The 18,173-nt window shown below is 36.0% G+C and overlaps 1 protein-coding gene across 3 annotated transcripts; it reads left to right on the top strand.

Annotated features, from left to right (window-relative positions):
* The first annotated feature begins 540 nt into the window (after nt 1-540).
* ano10b (anoctamin 10b) lies at nt 541-14,640 on the top strand. Of its 3 annotated transcripts, XM_024282782.2 has the most exons (17): nt 541-801; nt 2,290-2,575; nt 2,671-2,734; nt 5,801-6,060; nt 7,479-7,652; nt 7,732-7,869; nt 8,603-8,719; nt 8,790-8,906; nt 10,359-10,697; nt 10,771-10,953; nt 11,102-11,157; nt 11,230-11,304; nt 12,313-12,477; nt 12,556-12,747; nt 12,827-12,964; nt 13,028-13,144; nt 13,216-14,640. In XM_024282782.2, the coding sequence occupies exons 4-17, from the start codon at nt 5,808-5,810 to the stop codon at nt 13,237-13,239; spliced, it is 2,088 nt and encodes a 695-aa protein (XP_024138550.1). In that variant the 5' UTR covers nt 541-801; nt 2,290-2,575; nt 2,671-2,734; nt 5,801-5,807; the 3' UTR covers nt 13,240-14,640. The 3 variants fall into 3 exon arrangements, with proteins under 3 accessions (XP_024138550.1, XP_036068376.1, XP_036068377.1); XM_036212483.1 differs by lacking the exon at nt 541-801 and having other exon boundaries at nt 2,133-2,575; XM_036212484.1 differs by lacking the exons at nt 541-801; nt 2,290-2,575 and having other exon boundaries at nt 2,583-2,734.
* The last annotated feature ends 3,533 nt before the right edge of the window (nt 14,641-18,173 follow it).

Here is an 18,173-nt window from a genome sequence, read left to right on the forward strand (position 1 = left end):
TGATTGTAAGCAGTTGATTGTTTTACTTTCTAATGCAGAGAAAAAAACAGCACAACAACTAACATCTTTTTTTCCCCTTATTCTACAATGTGTTCGACATTTGTCAGGAAATTCCTCTTGGATTTATTTTGGAGAACTGTCCTCCATTCTATCGATTTGTGTGTTAATAATTTCTACTTTTTCACACCCGTGCTCACAGATTACATTTTTACGTTTTGTGTATCCCTGTTGTCTTTTCTTCAGTTTCGTCTTTAGTTTGGGAAATAGCAAACGGTTTTTCCTCTTAGGCAATCCTCTCCTGTTTTTCTCTGGTTTCAACCTATTTTCTTCCTTATAAGGTCAAAATTAGGGCATGTGAGTCTCAATGATTTTGTTTTGCTGAATTATTATTTTAATTAATCAATAAAGAATAAACAAAGTTAATAAGTATGAGCAACAACCAAAACTGTCCTAAACATGGCCTCTTATAAGATTAAATATATTTATTATATATATACACACACATCATTAAACCTTTATTTATCCAGACAAGACAGATTCAGGACAATGTTCTTATTTTTAACTGATCAGAAAAAGTATAATACATGCGGTACTTTTAGTAATTTTCTTTAAACACAACTACTTCTGGATTTTTTTATTTAAGGAGGAAAGTGTCAGTGTTTATGAAACTATTATCAAAATACATTTCGTATTTTCACGCTACGAGATTCAGACAAACAGGAAGTTGTCGCGGAAGAGGAAGCTCCTGCTTGATTTTCAAAATAAGACGCCAGATGCCGATTGCAACCGTCATTACAACAGGTACACTAATAATTGTTTTTTTATCAAGTTTAAGTCGAATTTTAAGTTATCAACCCCATCTAAGTAATTAACTAAAACATTAAGAGCAAATCTTGTTTTGTAGGTTTTAAATGAGATGGTTTACCACCAACAGTAATACTTTCTTTTATTTTTGTTTGTAAAACTCTGGTTTTTGTGGTCGCAGCTAAAGTTAAAACTGGAGGCAAATCATTCACTTATAATCTTACATAAAATTTTATGTAAATATGGACTCCATTATAGAGTGTGTAAAAACGGCAGAAATTAGTTACATCATTAAATAAAGAGAAAGGAAAGCAAAACAAAACACACAATTAAATTAAACACACATAAGGGTTTTCATATAACATATAGTAAAACAGTCGTTTTTAAATGGTACATAATTTAAAAAAAATGTGGATCCATATTTATTTTTATTTTTTTTTACTTAAAATGTTTCACAAGAAAAAAATTGTATTGTTATGAACTGATATAAATTGACTAATCAATACGAATGTTTTAACAATATTAGTTAAACTGATCAGAACAATTATATGTTGTAGTTTTCCGTACTTGAGTTTTTTTTAATCAAGGAGGAAAAAGTGTTTGTGTTAATTAAAAAGTTCCACCTTTGCATAAAATTTGAAAAAGTTAAATTTGACATTTTTCTTATACATCTCTTCCATCATTTAAAAGAGCTCTTTCAGCATAAAAGATATTTGCATTTTTTCTCATTACGTGACTTAATTCCTAAGCCTTTTTGTCCTTTTATTTTAATATTTTGTTTGGTTTTGTCCTTCATAGTTTTTATTCTCTGTACTTTGACTGAATTTGTTTTTTTAAATGCATTGTGATGAGCGGTGAAAAGTTGAGAGCTGTTATGTGTGCGTGTATGAATGTGGATTTATATGAGTATTGGTTATATACTTTAAATGTATCTTAATTGCATTCTTGTTACGCGATATTCCATCTTCATTTAAGTTATCTGTTTAAATAACTTGAAAACGAGATGTGCCATCTCAAGGGGCAGATGCTCCCATTGTTCAGAAATGTTAAATAAATATGTTTTTACGCAGACTTTTGTAGACCTGTATTTTATACGCTTTAAAAATCCTTCGTTAAAAATAATCTACCTTAACTTTGGTTGTTTTTACCTCGACTCTGAGGTTGAAAAGGGAGTAACTTTTCCTTTTGCTGGATTATTTTAATTTAGGAGGGAAAAAAATCATGAAAAACAACATTAATTTGGAATACAATGTTTTTTAAAGAAAGTATAAGATGTCCTTGCTTTTTTAAAGAATTTTAATGAATTAAAACATAAACAAATCTCCTTTTCTTTCATTTTTTTTATTCTCATGTGTTGTGAGCATCAATATTACATCATCATATAGACTTCTTCCTAATGTTTTACATGTTATACCTCTGTTTTTACTAGAAGTTGACTGATTGATATGCATTTCCTGAGTTTTAGTTTCACTTTCCTGTTTTCAGTGGTTTGGACACACTGCAGCAGCTTCCTGAGCGTTGAAGCTGAAGCTGCGTTTGCTCTGAAGTGCAGACTCACTCACACAGTGGTGCAGTAGGACCCGGAGCTGCAGCGGCAGCAGTGTAACAGGGAGGTGGCTGCAGGGAGGAGCTTCAATATAAGCCAAACAAGCCTCCACACCCTGCAGCCTCTGGGAAGTTCCTCTGCATTCCTTGAATGCACACACACTCACACACACATAGTTCTGTCCCGATAGAGGGAAGGCTGGGAGGGCCCGCACAGCAGGGTTGGGTGAGTATGCAGTCAGTGAGAGTGCGCTGTGGTTCCTGGTTCTCTGTCTGGGAGCTTCATCAGAGCTTTTCGCCTTCATGGTCCTCTGTTTACAGCCAGCTTTGGAGGGAGCCTGACCGCTAACTGGAGACCAGAACTTCATCATCAGAACCCTGCCAGGTTCCGTACTCCTTATTTCTCTTCCTTTTAAGGTTTTCACCCGCTCCGTCTCGCTTTCTGTTCTCCACTTCTGCTTATATGGCTGTTTTTGAGCTTGGTTTCAGTGCAGTGAAAGAGTTTTGTTCCATTGTGCTCGGAAATGAGCAGCAATGACAGTTTCCTTGAGTGTGAAGTGTGTTTATGTTGTCATCGGGCTGCAGCTGCTGTGTGTTCATTCTGACATTCAAACTGAGGCTCCACGCTGACTCTGCAGTGGTAACTGAAAGGATGCAAATACTGACATGAATAAAGAGGTTATAACAGTCGTCTGACTATTCAAATAGGCAGAAACGGATGAAAAAAGACCATCAAACAGCTATTTTAAAGAACAAAACAGTGAAAGTGTTGATAGACTTTGTTAATATTTTTATATATATTTATACATATTTTATTGTGTTTTTCTAGTAACTTTTACTAAGAACTGAAGTCAAACTAAGACTTTTTGTCATTGATATGACCATGTTTGGATCCCAACTGTGTGTAAATTCAGCTTATGATGAGCAAAAGATTGTTATTGATCCTTTAATATTTCAACAATCTTTTTTTCTTTAGGAACTCAGACAGAAACAGTAGTGGTTTCCATGCAGTTTGCTCATGTTCACTAAACATACATGATACTATTGTTCGTGCATACCCATCATTCTACCATGATGAAGATAATGCACACGTGAAAACCCGTGTAAATCTCAAAATCTCTAGAGCAAAGATTATTTTTGCAGAATGGTGCTTAAACAAACAACAAGACTTGTAGGATAATGTTCTTGTGACAGTTAAAACAACCTTTAAAGACCCACTCCAGTGAAAATTGTGTTTTTAATGTGTTCTTGTAGCATTTTTCTGATGATTAAGGACATGTATAAAGAAAATTGTGAATATTTTTTCATTTAAATCAAAGTAAATTAGGAGCTGAGAAAAAAAAAGGCAATTGAAACAGTTTTTAGTTGCTATAAACTACGTTTGGAGGGTCACAAGCTCTCCACTCCTCTCCATTTAGATCCATCCACTTTCAGACAAATAGATCTATTTTCCTTGTTAAGCTGGGATCTGGCTCAAAACTGTACGGCCGGATAGCTTTAGTATCGCTGCACATCTAATGTTAGCTTGAGGTTGTGGGAGGCTGCAAGCTAGCAGGAGAGCATGTAAATAAAGGGATCATGGGAAATGGGCAGAGGTTTACTTCTACACCAACAGAGGCAAATTTCTGATGAACTCCTGTTGCTCTGCAGAAACTATGTCTTAAGGCTCGTTTCCACTGAATGGTCCGGTTCAATCCAGTATTTTGAGTGTTTCCATTATAAAATGGACCCATTAAGCAGTTCTGACCTGGACCTTAGAGGAACCCAGAACGGGACGATTGGGGCGGAGTCGGTTTTGCCACCCATTAGTTGTCATAAGTGATGATGACATTAGAAAGCACCAATATAGCGCTAAGCTAGCAACTCAGTTTTCCTCTTTATGGTAGTATTCTTCTTCATCTCCCGCAATCTTCCTTCAAATCACATTAAATTCCTGTTAAAGCAACAAAAAGACGAGCTGCTGGATGACCTCCACTGTTGTTTCTTTATTAGTCGTCACATTGCAATGACACGCTAGCGGTCCCCGTCACGCATGCAACGTGAAAATAAACCTCTCAGTGGAAACGAGGCTTAAATGAATGGAAACGCTAACCAGAATTAACTGGACCGTACTGAACTCCTTACCAGACCGGACTGGACCGCTCACTGGAAATGAGGCTTTAGAAAACTACCCTTTTTTAAATTAAATTTGTAAAAAGTCATAGTTTTAGAATGAGACTTCTAAAAATGTTTTTCCCCAAAACACAAAACATCTCAAACTGTCAAGCATGGCAGTGGAGGTTTAATCATTTGGGCTTTTTTGTGGCATCCTGTGAGAAAGTGGAGTGATGCTCAACCCCTTCCTTTATACAATACTCTCTAAGTTACCCTTAATCTGGTCCCTAAAATGAATTTGTTGTCCTCTTTTTCAGGGACACTGAATCTCTGAAGCTTTTATGACTTATTATTCAACATAAACATATTGTTCTGCATTTATTGCATTTTTTTTAGTATTTTACTAAATGTGAGAAATCTGAAAAACAATCTTGAGATGCTCTTCTCTGTATTTTTCAGCACATAAAATCTTGTGTTCTTTCGTTTTTGGACATATTAGGATTAAAACATTCAACATCTTTGTAGATTTACAGATATTTGCTGACATTTGTGTTTTTTTTCATACATATGATATTATATTACACATTATTGTCACTGAAATGTATAGGACAAGATACCAAAGCAATATTTTTAAAACAGGAAGATGCACAAAGCAACTACTGTAGATGGTAATGCAATTTGAGGGTCCCTATGTATAAGCAACTATATATTTTTTAATTTTCTTTTTCAAATTTAATCAACTTTAATACAATTTATTTGTCATCTAGTTAAAAAACGGCACATTTAGGATGCATCCAAGCTGTTTTAGCAGTTGCAGTGCATCCATAATTATATTTATCATTATACATTTTTTTCTTTTCCATTTTGGATTTGCTTTAGCCAATGAAGCAAATACCAAAATGTTATCAGGGCTTTTAATTTATTCATGTTTTTAAAAAAAAATCCTGTTTTTCATGTGAAATTACTTAAATTGTCACTAAGTTTGTGACATCACAGCAGCTCAGATCAGTTTTTTGAAAATCCTTGTAAAATTTTAGAATAGTTTCTATATTCTTATTTTTTTTTTTAAGTTTATTGATTCCTTTCTTCAGAGCCAGAAGAGCTTAAGACAGTTAAAGTACAATTTTATTAACACTATTTGTCGCCAGAAGACACAATAAAAGACTGAAATAAAAAATGAAATTAAAATAACAAATTCAATTTTTAAGTTATATTTAGCGACTAATAATTAGAATTGTATCTACAAGCCACTGAGTAATTGGGAAGTCATACTGTCTTACTTTTAGTTTTGTTGTGTTTATTCGGTGTTTATTCTGTTGTTATTGTCTCTTAGCCGTTTTTATCATTTGTTTTGCAGTCTCATCATGATGAAGGCAGAGGATGATGAAGGTGGAGCTGGTGGCCGGTTGGGGTTTTTAAAGCAGCAGGACAGTGATGGAAAACCTCTGAACAAACTGAGCTCCACCCCGGTTAAAGCAGACTGGACCAAAGCCAGCTGCCCCTGCTGCGAGTCCCAGCAGGTGGAGCCGCTGGTCCTGGTGAAGCTGGGGGACAAGGTCGGCCCGGAGACGAAGCGCTGGCTCATCAGACTGATAGGAGCTGCGCAAAAAGATGGAGGTGAGATGGAGATTTCCCCAAGAAAGAAAACACAAGAATCAAGTGATGGTGAAAAAAATGTTCTTTTCAAAGGAAAACCTTATTGAATTATTCAATTCAATTCAATTTTACTTATATAGCCCAAAATCACAAAGGAATTTGCCTCATTGGGCTTCAAAATATGAACAATTATCTATATTTCTAACTGTTTTAGAGCATTAAGCTTCATGTTTCTGAGTCCCCTCATAATTTTAATGGTTTAAATTGATTAATGAAGCATTCCAAGAATATTAAACCTCAAATTAGTCAGTTTTAATGTAAATGAAGGAGCTGCTTTTAATTTGCTTATAAAATATTTCAGAAATATTAGCAAATTGATTCATATTAATTTGTAATTAATATGCTTTCGAAATAAATTACATGTTTCTTTAACTTCCATTTGAAAAAGTGTATCATACAATTATCAGCTAAATTTGAAAATGATTTTAAGACTTTAGTCATTCAAACACATTATTTTTATTGTCCTTGCGAATGGTTTGTTCCACATTCATGTCGGGCTTCACTCAAGATCCAAATGCAGCCGTGAGAGTTTTCAGAAGCTCAGACCAAAAACTTGCACAAGTAAAAACTATAACGGAGAAAGATGACAAAGTAAAATGTTATGAGCAGCAACAACATAGCAAAAGAGAAAGCGAGCTGTTGAAACTCTGCACTCATGCACTGAGGAGTGATCGACATGAAACATTAAAACTGAAACTAAGTGTGACAGGACATAGTTGGTACACAAGACTCTGTGACACAAAAAAAAAAGAAAAGACAATTACTTAAATACCTGAGGACTAATGACAAATGTAATGCAGCTGTGGCAACCAGGTGAGGGCAAAGGAGGAGGGGCAAACATTGCTCAATGTAACATATTCATTAGAAAGAACTCCTCATGACAGTAGCTGCGTTTCCATTACACATTTGTGCAAAACTTTATCGAAATTCTAGGAATTTTGAAAAAACAAAGAACCCCGTTTCCATTAAATCATAATTTTGCAATAAAGCAACTCACAGGATAAGTCATTAAAAACACGGCAATGAATGACAACAATTATTTTTTTATTTGATTCACTAAAAAAATTGAGTTTTTTTTTAATTTTGGTGTTTCCATTGGGAGAATTTATTAGCGAAATTACAATTTGCGAAATTTCAGAGTTAATGGAAACGTGACTAGAGTTCACAGATACTAGTTTTGAGCTTCAGTTTAACTTCTTCTTTGACAGCAAGCTGTTGCAGCTTTCTATATAGACATAAATAAGTGTTGCCGATATTAAAATCAGGAGGGTCCAAAAACTGTGACTTGTGGAACTCCTTTCATAATTCAGTAATTCTGTTTTTTTTTTGTTTAAGCTCTATTTTTCTGTTAAATCTGAGTATGATTTATATTTTTCCAGGTGCTGCATTATTGGCCCATCCAGGCGAAGACGCACGAGGCAGCATCATTGTGGTGTCAGCGCCTCGTTGCACGTTACTGCGAGCCACGGAGGAGTTGGGCCTTTGTAAGGTTTACCACACCGGAGAGATGGAGGCCTTCTCCTACAACGACAGAGACAACTTCAGAAATTCAAGTGAATTCACAATCGGGCTTCATAATCATTTTATTTTCATATGGCAGCACGTTCACGCCTTTGTTCATGTGCGCGACAGACGACATGGAGGCGTTTCTGACTCTGGCAGAGCGGGAGTACATCGTGAAGTATGAGCTTGAAGGGCTGCGAGCGCAGAAGGACCTGAGGATCCCGGGTCTTCCTGATAAATACACGCTGCAGAATCGGGACAACATCTGTGAGTGGCGTCAGAGCTCACATGCTCCGGAATCATTCACTGATAAAGCAAACAATCTGCCAGTGTTGGTCAGACACGCCTGACTTCAGCTGCTGAATGCCACTGAATGCCGAGTTTTGTTTTATTGAAATACCAGTCCCTCTACAGACTAAGTAAACTAAAAAAAAAACAATATATCTGTTTTGTTGTTTTTAGCCTGTGTGGTTTTCTAGGACATAATTTCTGCAGAGCAGCAATAGTTCATTAAAAATTCACCACAGAGTTGTGGGCGGGACTCTTAATAGGGAGTAAGCCAGCACTGACATCCCATCAACCCTTTGTTTATACGCTTTCCCACTAGATTACAGCGACCTACAACTCCAAGATAACATTAGAGGAGTACTTACAATTGTACATGAAGGCTAGCTTGAAGTCCCACTCCAACTATATATTTTTTCTAATGTAAAAATCGTTCCCAGTGATCTTTTTATTATGATTATGTCGTTTTTAGCTAAAATAAAAAAAACTTTTGTCATTTTATGCACAGCAGCAGTAGCTTATAAGAACAACAATTCTGGGTTGTGGGCGGGACTGTTGACGCAGGAAGTAAAACATCAGTCTTAAACAGTTAAAAAAAAAGAATAAATGTGCATTTCTGATTGATTCATAGCAGAAATCTTGTTGCTTTTATCCCTGTCTTTGCTGTTTTTTTGTTTTTTGTTTTTTTGACGTGATGCTCCTGAATGTCCTGCAGGGCAGAAGCTGTGCTCCGCCGGTGTGGTTGTAGACATGTTTCCTCTCCACAACTCGGAAAAACTAAAGCAGCTGAAGCAAGCCTGGTACCTGGGGAACCATCTCTCCCAGCCACTTGGTGGGTTTGATCATTTTTGCCTTCTGTGAGCTCTGGTTCATGCTTTACTTATTATTTATTATTTCTCCAGACTCTGTGAACGAGTATTTTGGGAGCTCTGTGGCTTTCTACTTCAGCTTCCTCGATTTCTACACTTGGTCTCTGCTCCCACCAGCAGTCTTGGGGTTGTCCATCGCATACTACTCAGGTACGGTTCTTTATCGCTCTCATATACTGCAGTAATTCTGTCATTTCCTCCACAGGGAAGCAAAAGTCAAATGTGGTTTGAGTTTTAGACATTTGATTTGTTTCATTTGTTCCAAACAATTCAGTACGAAAAATTATAATTTATCTTATTATTGATGGAAACTGTGGATAGATTGTATTGAGGTCAAATGTTCAAGTTCAGTGACAGGTTAATATAGGTTGGAAAAACATTTTATTTACACAAATGGAGCTCTAATTGTAAAGAAAAAATAATTGTGTGTATATAAAAATATCTAATAACAGATAATTAAAAAAACAAACATTATTCCTGCTGTGAACTTTGTTCAGTTACTGGCTGTTCATGCTCCTCACATACTTGTTATCAACATTATCCTTCATTTTGCATTTTGCAGTTATCAACAGTTCCATAAAACAGAGATATTTATGTGTGAATCTTTTCAAAGCGCTGGTTAAATATTTACACTCCAGGATCCACTTTTATAATTTTACAAGACTACTTTGAATTATGGCTGCAGGATTGATAATTCTGATGAGTTTAGTGTTTTGCTCGTGGACACTTTTCTCACAGGGAAGGGTTGGAAAACACAAATGTTTCCATTACTGACACAAGAGATAACATCGTGTGTGATAATGATATTTTATAATCAGCAACTTAAGGATTTGTAAGAAAAAAAAATGCTTTTACGTAGACTTATGATTTCTGATCTATTTCAAAGAGTGTCTGTTTAAACGAGGCTTTAGTAATTTTAATAATATATTGGATTTAATTTTTTTTAAGTCTTTAACCTCTAATAGGCCAGACATTTTTTCACGGCTTTCAGATTTTCTCTTTAAAGTCATTTTAATGATAATTCTTCTTTTTTTTTTAAACCACAGCTTGATTTTTACACATATTGTTTCATTACATTACATAAATTCCTGAAATTGTACAAAAAACTCAATTCCAAATAGTAATTTTTTTCTATTTTGACTGCAAAAATTAAAATCAAACTTTCCTCGTGTTTTTACAGCAAAGGTTAAAAAATATACAGACAAAATACAAACGTGTAAACCCCCCAAAAAAGCAAATAAAATGTCAAAACAATATGAAAACTGAGTAAAAGAACACATAAACCTAAAAAACTTCAAGTATTTACTTTAAGGATTATTAATTGCATTTCATAACTCTTGTTATGTTTGCTTTAAATCAAATATTTCAAACTAAAAACGTTTTTGGTTAAATTTTTAATTGAATTTTTACTAGTTTATTCAGTTAATGTCTATTATTTCTGTATTTCAGGGTTAAATTTGCAGACTGCTACTGTTAGAAATGTAATGAGAATCATCTGTTCTATGGTTATCGTGGATCCTCTGTGATTCTCTGGATTGTGGTTCCAGTCAATGGTGACCGCTTAAGGCCTTTATAAAGTCTGATCCGTGATCTCATAAACAGGTGAGGTCCAGAAGGAGATGGGGGATTCGGTCTCCAAGTCTCCGTTGCCGGACATCCAGGATGACTCGGGCCTGGTGGTCAGCGGTCACATGATCCAGGCAGTGTTCAGCATGCTCTGGTCCACGGTGGTGATGGAGCTTTGGAAGCGCCGCAGCGCCACTCTGTCGTACCGCTGGGGGACCCTGCAGCTGGCTGAGCGCTTTGCAGAGCCCCGCCCCAGTTTCCACGGCAACCTGGGAGTCAACCCGGTGACGGGCCGCGTGGAGCCGCTCTTCTCCGAGTGGCAGAGAGACCTGCGAATGCTGCTGGTGTCTGTCCCAGTGGTGGGGATGTTTCTGGGTAAGGCTCGAAAACATACTTTTTAAAAAAAAAAAAGATGGTGTTTTAATATCTGCTCTACTGCCCCCTGCAGGGCTGGTGGTTCTAGGGATGATGTGTTTTTACTTTGGGGAAGCTCAAGTTAAGCAACTGCACAAAGACTGGGACTCCTACCTGTCCCAGACTTTGCTCTACATCCCCTCAGTGCTCCACATCGTCTACACAAACATGCTGGGGAACGTTTACAGGACAGTGGCGCAGTCCCTCACCGAATTTGGTACGTAGGAATTAAGGGGAGTCCCATTGCTCTTTATGCTAGTTTGTACGATCATAGTTGTGGATTAAGATGAAGCAATAAGTAGTCATAAAACTCAATCACAAGCAGAATAAAGTGTGTCAAATGAATTCTTCTTGTGTCCCTTCAGAGAACCACAGGGAGGAGTCAGCCTACGAAAACCACCTGACAGCTAAAGTCCTGGTGGTGAGTTCCTCTCATTCACCAAGTCTCCCCAGAGCGATTCGTGTCTTATCGTCTCACCTCTCATCTCTTTAGTTTACCTTCTTCAACAACTTTGCAGTGCTCTTCCACATCGCCTTCTACAAGCAGGACGTGCCTCTTCTCCGAAAGGTAACGTTTTAGCATCTTCTAGAACTTTGCATTGCATGAAATAAACTTTTGTCTTTATATAATCGTTTTTTAATTCTCACACCTACACTATATTTTATCTATTGTAAAATTGTTTCAATTATGCAGATTTTAGCCAAAATCAAAAAGTCTATTTAGTTTTTTCAAAAGTAGTTAATCAGAAATTCACCTTGTGAACAGGCGCTCATTTCCCATGATCCCCTTGCTTACACTCTCTCCCGCTAGCTTACAGACCCTCACAACCCCAACCTAACACAGTAAAAGAAAATAAATAAACAGAGAGAAATATTAGAGCTGTCAGGTGTACAGTTTAGAGCCAGATGGCAGCTCAGACGAGGAAAAGGAAGACATTCATGGATCTATCTGTCTGAAAGTGGGGGATTTAGGATTGTAGTGGAGCAGAGAGACTGTGATAGTTGCTGCATCACAAACCTGAGGTTTTTCAAACTGCAGGTTTTCATCTGATTTGATCCATCACGATTTGAATAAAGAAATGCTCTGTCGTGCTTTACTCTGGCTATTAGGTCTTACTGATAAAATCTCTACAAATTGTCCACAAATCTTTTTTTTTCAATTGCAGAGTTGACTTGTATACTAAATTTTATGACGTTGTATTTTATTTAGGGATGTAAAAGATGTTCAAAACTTATCAAAAAATCGATAGAGAGTAACAGCAGTATCGGTTATGAATGTAAAAAATAGATTCACATTGAAAGTTAATGTCATATGAATAAGAAATATCTAGATTTTAGCATTTTTGGTAAAAGAATCAGACTGTATCGTATCACCAAAAAGTTAGTTAAATCTTTTATGTATGGATTTGTAGACCGTTTATTGAGATGCGTATCAAATCATGTGAGGGGAAAAGATACACACCTCTAATTTAATCAGTTTTATTTGAAATGATCTTTGTGGTCTGCAGGGTCTAAGATGTAGTTCGTCTGTGCTATTGAACCCTGCCACTGAATGCTTATTTTTGTGTTCCTAAAGCGTCTGGCGTCTCTGCTGATCGTGACCCAGCTGGTGAATCAGGTAACAGAAGTGGTTATACCTTTCCTGGTGGACAGATTCATTAGCGCCCCCCGGAGGAATGAGAAAGAAGATGACCCGCAGGAGGACAAATTCAGAAACCAAAGAGCTTTGCCTCCGTTTCCTGTAAGTTGACAGCCTAAAGGTTTGTGTCTGACCAAAAAAATGAATACAACAAGTGAAGTTTCACCTTTCCTGTCACAGGGCCTGTTTGCAGAATACATTGAGCTCCTGGTGCAGTTTGGGTATTTGAGCCTTTTCTCCTGCGTGTTTCCTCTGACTGCCGTCCTGCTTCTCCTCAACAACATGACAGAGATCCGATCAGACGCTTATAAGATTTGCAAACTCTTCCGGAAACCTTTCTACGCCCCTGTGGCTGGCATGGGCGTGTGGCAGGTCAGCGCAGAACACCACAAAAAAACGTGAAATTCCTGGTTTGGGACACCGTTTTGAAAGAAAACGTTCTGTGTTCCAGATTGCCTTTGAGGTCTTGAGTTTTGTCTCGGTCGTGTCCAACTGCTGGCTGCTGCTGCTGTCGCCACACATCCAGGTGTGGGGGCAGGAGAACGGGCTGAGCGGCGGCAACCTTCTCTTGGTGGCCGTCATAATTGAGGTAGGAGACAAAGAGACCATCACCGTCACTCCAAGTGTGATAACTATTGTTTTGTGTTTTCAGCACGTTCTGTTCTTGGTGAAGTTCATCATCGCGGTGGTGATTCCAGATGAACCCTACTGGATCCGCAAGAAGAGGGAGCATATAGAATATGCCTCCATGCAGGCCCTCAGACAGATGGTGAGGCTCAGCTGCACACATCTCATCCTCAAAGAACGTGGTTTTGATGTATCTTTTCTTTTCTTTTACAGACACTTGAAGTTCGAGAGTCCTAAGTTTGTTCCAAGAGGTCTCATAACATCCCACAATTTTCTTGATAGGAAAGACTTCTGCAGGTCTGATTGGAGCTTGAGGTTTCAAGAACCCCCAAAGCCTATAATGTGGCTTGATGTGCTTTTATTGAGGTCTTATTTCTTTAGTGAAACAGTTTTAACGTTCATATTTCAGCTGCATCAGCTCCAAGTAGGTTAAACTGCCATCTAGTGTTTGGTTGTGGGATTACATCCATCTTCTATTCCCAGAGGACACAGCCAGGATTTGAACCAACAACTTCTAGCCTCCAAACCTTTTTAGCATAAAATCTTCATCTTTACTAGTAATGCTGAAAGTATCTTTAGTTAATTAACTCATTAATTGAGATTTTCTTCATTTGTTTTCAGTATTTATATTACAAAAATAGTAGTCATTAGTGAGGGACTTTTTTTTACCTCTCAAACATGCCCAGAATAGTTTGTTACAGTTAAAAGCTTAATCAAAAGTGATGTCAGCTCTGTCAAAATGTGACCAAGTATTTCAGAAAACATTGTGCTGATTAGAACTTTTCTATCAAAACTTACAACAGAAATAAAAAAAAATCTGGTTAATTTAAGCAGCAGCGGTGCCAATACATAAAGAATATTTATGGAACATCTGAAAAAGCTGGCATCAAATTTATTTAGCATTTTTGATGCAAAAAAGCTGCTAAATTTAGAAGCTGAATTTGTGTGGCACAAATATAAACTGAATTCAGTTCCTCGTCAGCATTTGTGACACTTGTTCAGGGGTCAAAGAGAGTCATATGTGATCCGTTGACCCTTCAATGTTTATTTTCTTTGATTTACTATAACTTTTCAACCATTAACACGATCAACGTCATTCCAGTAGATTTGAAGAAGAAAAGCGGCTCCGCTTTTCTCCTTCAAAATCTACTGGAATGACGTTGATCGTGTAAACGGTTGAAACCTTACGGAATAAATTACATTGATAATCCATACTGATGATTTAAAAATTATCTTGTAATTTTGGTTTTCCCCTTTAGGTGCAGAAAGTTATTTTGCATTCACGTTGTGTTGGAAAAATTATCGTTTTTTTTCTCACATAATATTTTCAAGTCATTTTATCAATCATTCCAACACAACAAACAGCGTTCTTCTAAGTTTGTGTTTTTCCCTGAAATACATCAACCAATTGGTGCAACTGGCCCTAAAATAGGAACAAAAACCACAGTTTTAAAATAAAAATTTGGAGATTAGCTATTATTTTAACAACATACTTACATTGTTGGCTGATTTGTTAACTACTGGGGTTTTTATGCTAATTTAGAGTTTAGCTTCTATTTTTGTCTAATTTAGTTTACTGAGGGATTTTATACTTTGGGGTTTAGCTAATAATTTAGCAACATGCTGATGTTTTCAGCTAATTTGTTATCTACTGAAGTTTTTGGGATAATTTAGACTAATTTAGTTTACTAAAGAATTTTAGGCCATTTAGGAGTTCAGCTAGTAACTGAGCAACAAGCTAGCTTATTTTTATTTTGGCTAATTTGGCCTCTAATTAAATTTTTTATGCTAACTTGGAGCTAAGCTAATATTTAAGCAATATGCTAGCATTTTTGTCTAATTTGTTATCTACTCGATTTTTTTAGGCTAATTTAGAGTTTAGCTTTTATTTTAGCAACATGCTAACATTTTAGCTGATTTATAACTAAGGAATTTTATGCTAATTTGGAGTTCAACTAGTAATTAGGGAAGGAGCTAGCTTTTTCGCTAATTGGGCCTCTACTAAAAGTAAAAGGTAAAAACGTTAAAAAAACAAATTTTGAGAAATGCTAGTTACTTTTTATAGTTTTGATTTTGATCGTGCCAAAAAAATAGACATAATTTATTCAATTAAAAAAAACGAAAAGATGGCCATGAATGCAAATCTAAATTTCTTAAAGGCTAAAGTAAGACTATGTGGCTCCTCCTAGGTTTTGATCAGTAGAAAACAAGCCCAAATGGCTCTTTTACTGTTAAAGATTGCTGACCACTGAACTAGTGGGATATTTTGGTCATACAAGTCAGCTATAAAGGACTACAAGAGCTTTACTTCTTTACCTATAGAAAATGTACATCTCACTAGTTAACTTTTCACCTTTTTTTAGTACCACAAGTACATTTTTAAGCCCAAATAGGGTTTCGTAGTGCACAATTTTGAACTATTTCATTAATGTAGATTTTTGACTTTCACTTTTGAACTTCAACTCCAAAAACAGTCTTATATCAATAGCAAGTTTAAAAGGCTTTAAAAGCTGAACATTCAAATCGAAGCAAATTTTATGTGTTGGATGTTTGGCTTACCTGGTTTGGTCTGAAACATCTTCCAAGTTGAGAAGCAAAATTAGTAAAACCTCTAACTTTAATGATGTGATCAGTCAGCAGATTTGTTTCTCTTTCAGTTAGGATCATATTGATATTATCTAATATTGATAGTAGTTGCATCGTGACACACCAACCTGGTGGTTTGTCAGGGCTCATATCTAAATCAAGCTTTACTATGCTGCCTTATTATAAAACCAAAAATCACACGTGACTTAAACATCATCTACATATATAGGCATGAAGCTCTAGTTTCAGTTATTAAAAAGTGCAAACTCTTCCATAACCCAAAGTAGTGTCTGATAATAGAGGATGTCCACCAGCTTAGTGCTTTAAAGTGCTGCGTTCACTGTGCCTCTGCAGATCCTGCAAAATGCATTCTGCACCTGCGATTCACACAGCAGCTTCAAAGTGTTTTATTTTTAAAAATTAAGGTATTTTTAGACGACATGAACTTTTCTTATTTTAAGAAATTCCCTTTGTTTTTGGTTGTAATGATATCTAAAGACAATATTTTAGGAATGTTGCTGCACAGATTGAGTTGAAAGCAGTACATTAGGTTCTTTGAATAAAAGAACAATACTAACACTTTGCCAAATGCTTTTTCACCGTTTGTGTTGGCAAATTTTAAGTATTTAATTTGTAAAAAGAAAAAAATGTGTATTATTCTGGAATTGTTTGGACAATTGAATGTGTTTGGTTTGTGAATATCAGTTGACAGCTCAGGTGAGAAAACCAAAGATGTGTGGGGGTTTTTTATCTTGTAAAAAAATGTAATTTTGCCTTATTTTGTTTGCAGAATGTATATTTACATTGAGTATTTGATGCTGCAGAAACAAAGGGCCTACATTTAAGTCCCTGTATTTGTTCTCTGTTTTATAGTAAGTTTTATTTTTTCCACCCACCAGGTGGCGCTCTACACCTTCATGTTTGTTTTTGCATCTGAGGTTATTTTCAAGCAGCTTGCTTGTTCCATGTAGCTGTGAGTGCAGCAGGACCACTGTGCGGGATCATTTAGCCAAAGATGATTCTTAGAGATGACATGACATTAATCGCTAGACTGTAAATACATACATGAATGTGGTTCAGAGTTTTAGGTTTCATCGTGTTTGCTGGCAATACAATAAACATTCAAAAGAAACAAGTTGTTTTGATTGAATATAAAAAAAAAAGATTTTGTGTTAAATTATTATTTTTACCTTTTTTCATGCACTGATATTCAGTTTGTTTGTCATGAAAATATTAGAAAAATGTAGGAAGAACTTAATAAAAACCCATCACTTTATTTTGCCATAACAAGCTAAAATTAAAAATCAAAGAAAACATGCTGATCAGGTCACCAAATGATACGTTTTGTGGTTTTGACGTTGTACTTTTGTAAAGAGTCTTGGCTTTTTATTTAGATTTTAGTGCATTGTATGCCCTGTTTCTGGTCTCAGTGGAATAATCTTTACGTTAATAAGAAAAAAAAATAGAGAATATAAAGTTTTCTTTTGGATAAATTTTAAATCTTCAAAGACCCACTCCAATGACAAACTGGGTTGTGTCAGGAAGGGCATCCGGCAGTAATATCAATGCCAAAGCAAATGCGTTGATCAGTGACCCCCGATGCCAAAAGGGGAAAAACTTGTGGCTTTTTTTCAGATGAGGAGATATTTTAAGAAAATTTAAATGTCCTTTTTGAGCATTTCTCTCTGTGAATCATTGACAAACAGGAGCAGACAAAAAAAAAATACAGTTTGAAATGTACTTGAGGTCCTGCTTTGCTCCATTCTGATGTATCCACTTGTAGACGAATAGATGTCTTTGTTTTCGCTGTCTGACCTGGAAACTGGATCAAACTGTACAGCTAAAGCTCCAGTATTGCTCGCCATTTTGTTGCCTTAATGTTTGTTTACGGCTGTAAGCTAGTGTCAGAGTGCAAACCGCTAGTTATGGGTGATGGGAAAGGGGAATGGGGTTGCTCCATGCCAATGGACCTGCCCACAACTTTACTGGTCTGCAGAAATTGTGTCCAAGAAAACATTTTTTTTTTAAAGATTTTGGCTAAAAATGGCATTATCAAAAAAAAAAAAAAAAAGCTCTTTTAAAATAGATGAAAAGATGATCAGAGTGGGACTGAAAGAAAAGTTGTTAAAATGTGTAGCCCCTTAAAAGCTTTAATCTTTGAATAACAATGTATGGGTTACTCTTTTTTTCTTTTCCAAACTTCTATATTTTTTAAAATTCATTTATTATTATCTTTTAAACCCTGTCAGAAGGAATTTCGTTTTGCTTGACATTGCTACAAGAATCTTTATGATTTTCTGGATTCGTACTGTGCTGAGGTATGTTTATGTTGGAAAATATGCTGAAAAGGTAATAAAAAAAAATATTAAAAAAGACAGGTGTAGGCCTGTTTAAAAATAAATAAATAATTGTTTATGCTGAATTAATCATAAAAACTGCTGGTTTTAACCCCAAAATAAAGATTTTAGTTGTCCCAAAAGTAGACAAATATTTATTTTTTTAAATATTAAGAAAATATTGCACAAAGTAAAGACACAGCAGACATGCAGTTGGTTGATTTTAACCATTTTAATAAATAATTACAG

Source organism: Oryzias melastigma, linkage group LG6 (genome assembly GCF_002922805.2).
Source record: "Oryzias melastigma strain HK-1 linkage group LG6, ASM292280v2, whole genome shotgun sequence".
Taxonomy (NCBI): domain Eukaryota; kingdom Metazoa; phylum Chordata; class Actinopteri; order Beloniformes; family Adrianichthyidae; genus Oryzias; species Oryzias melastigma.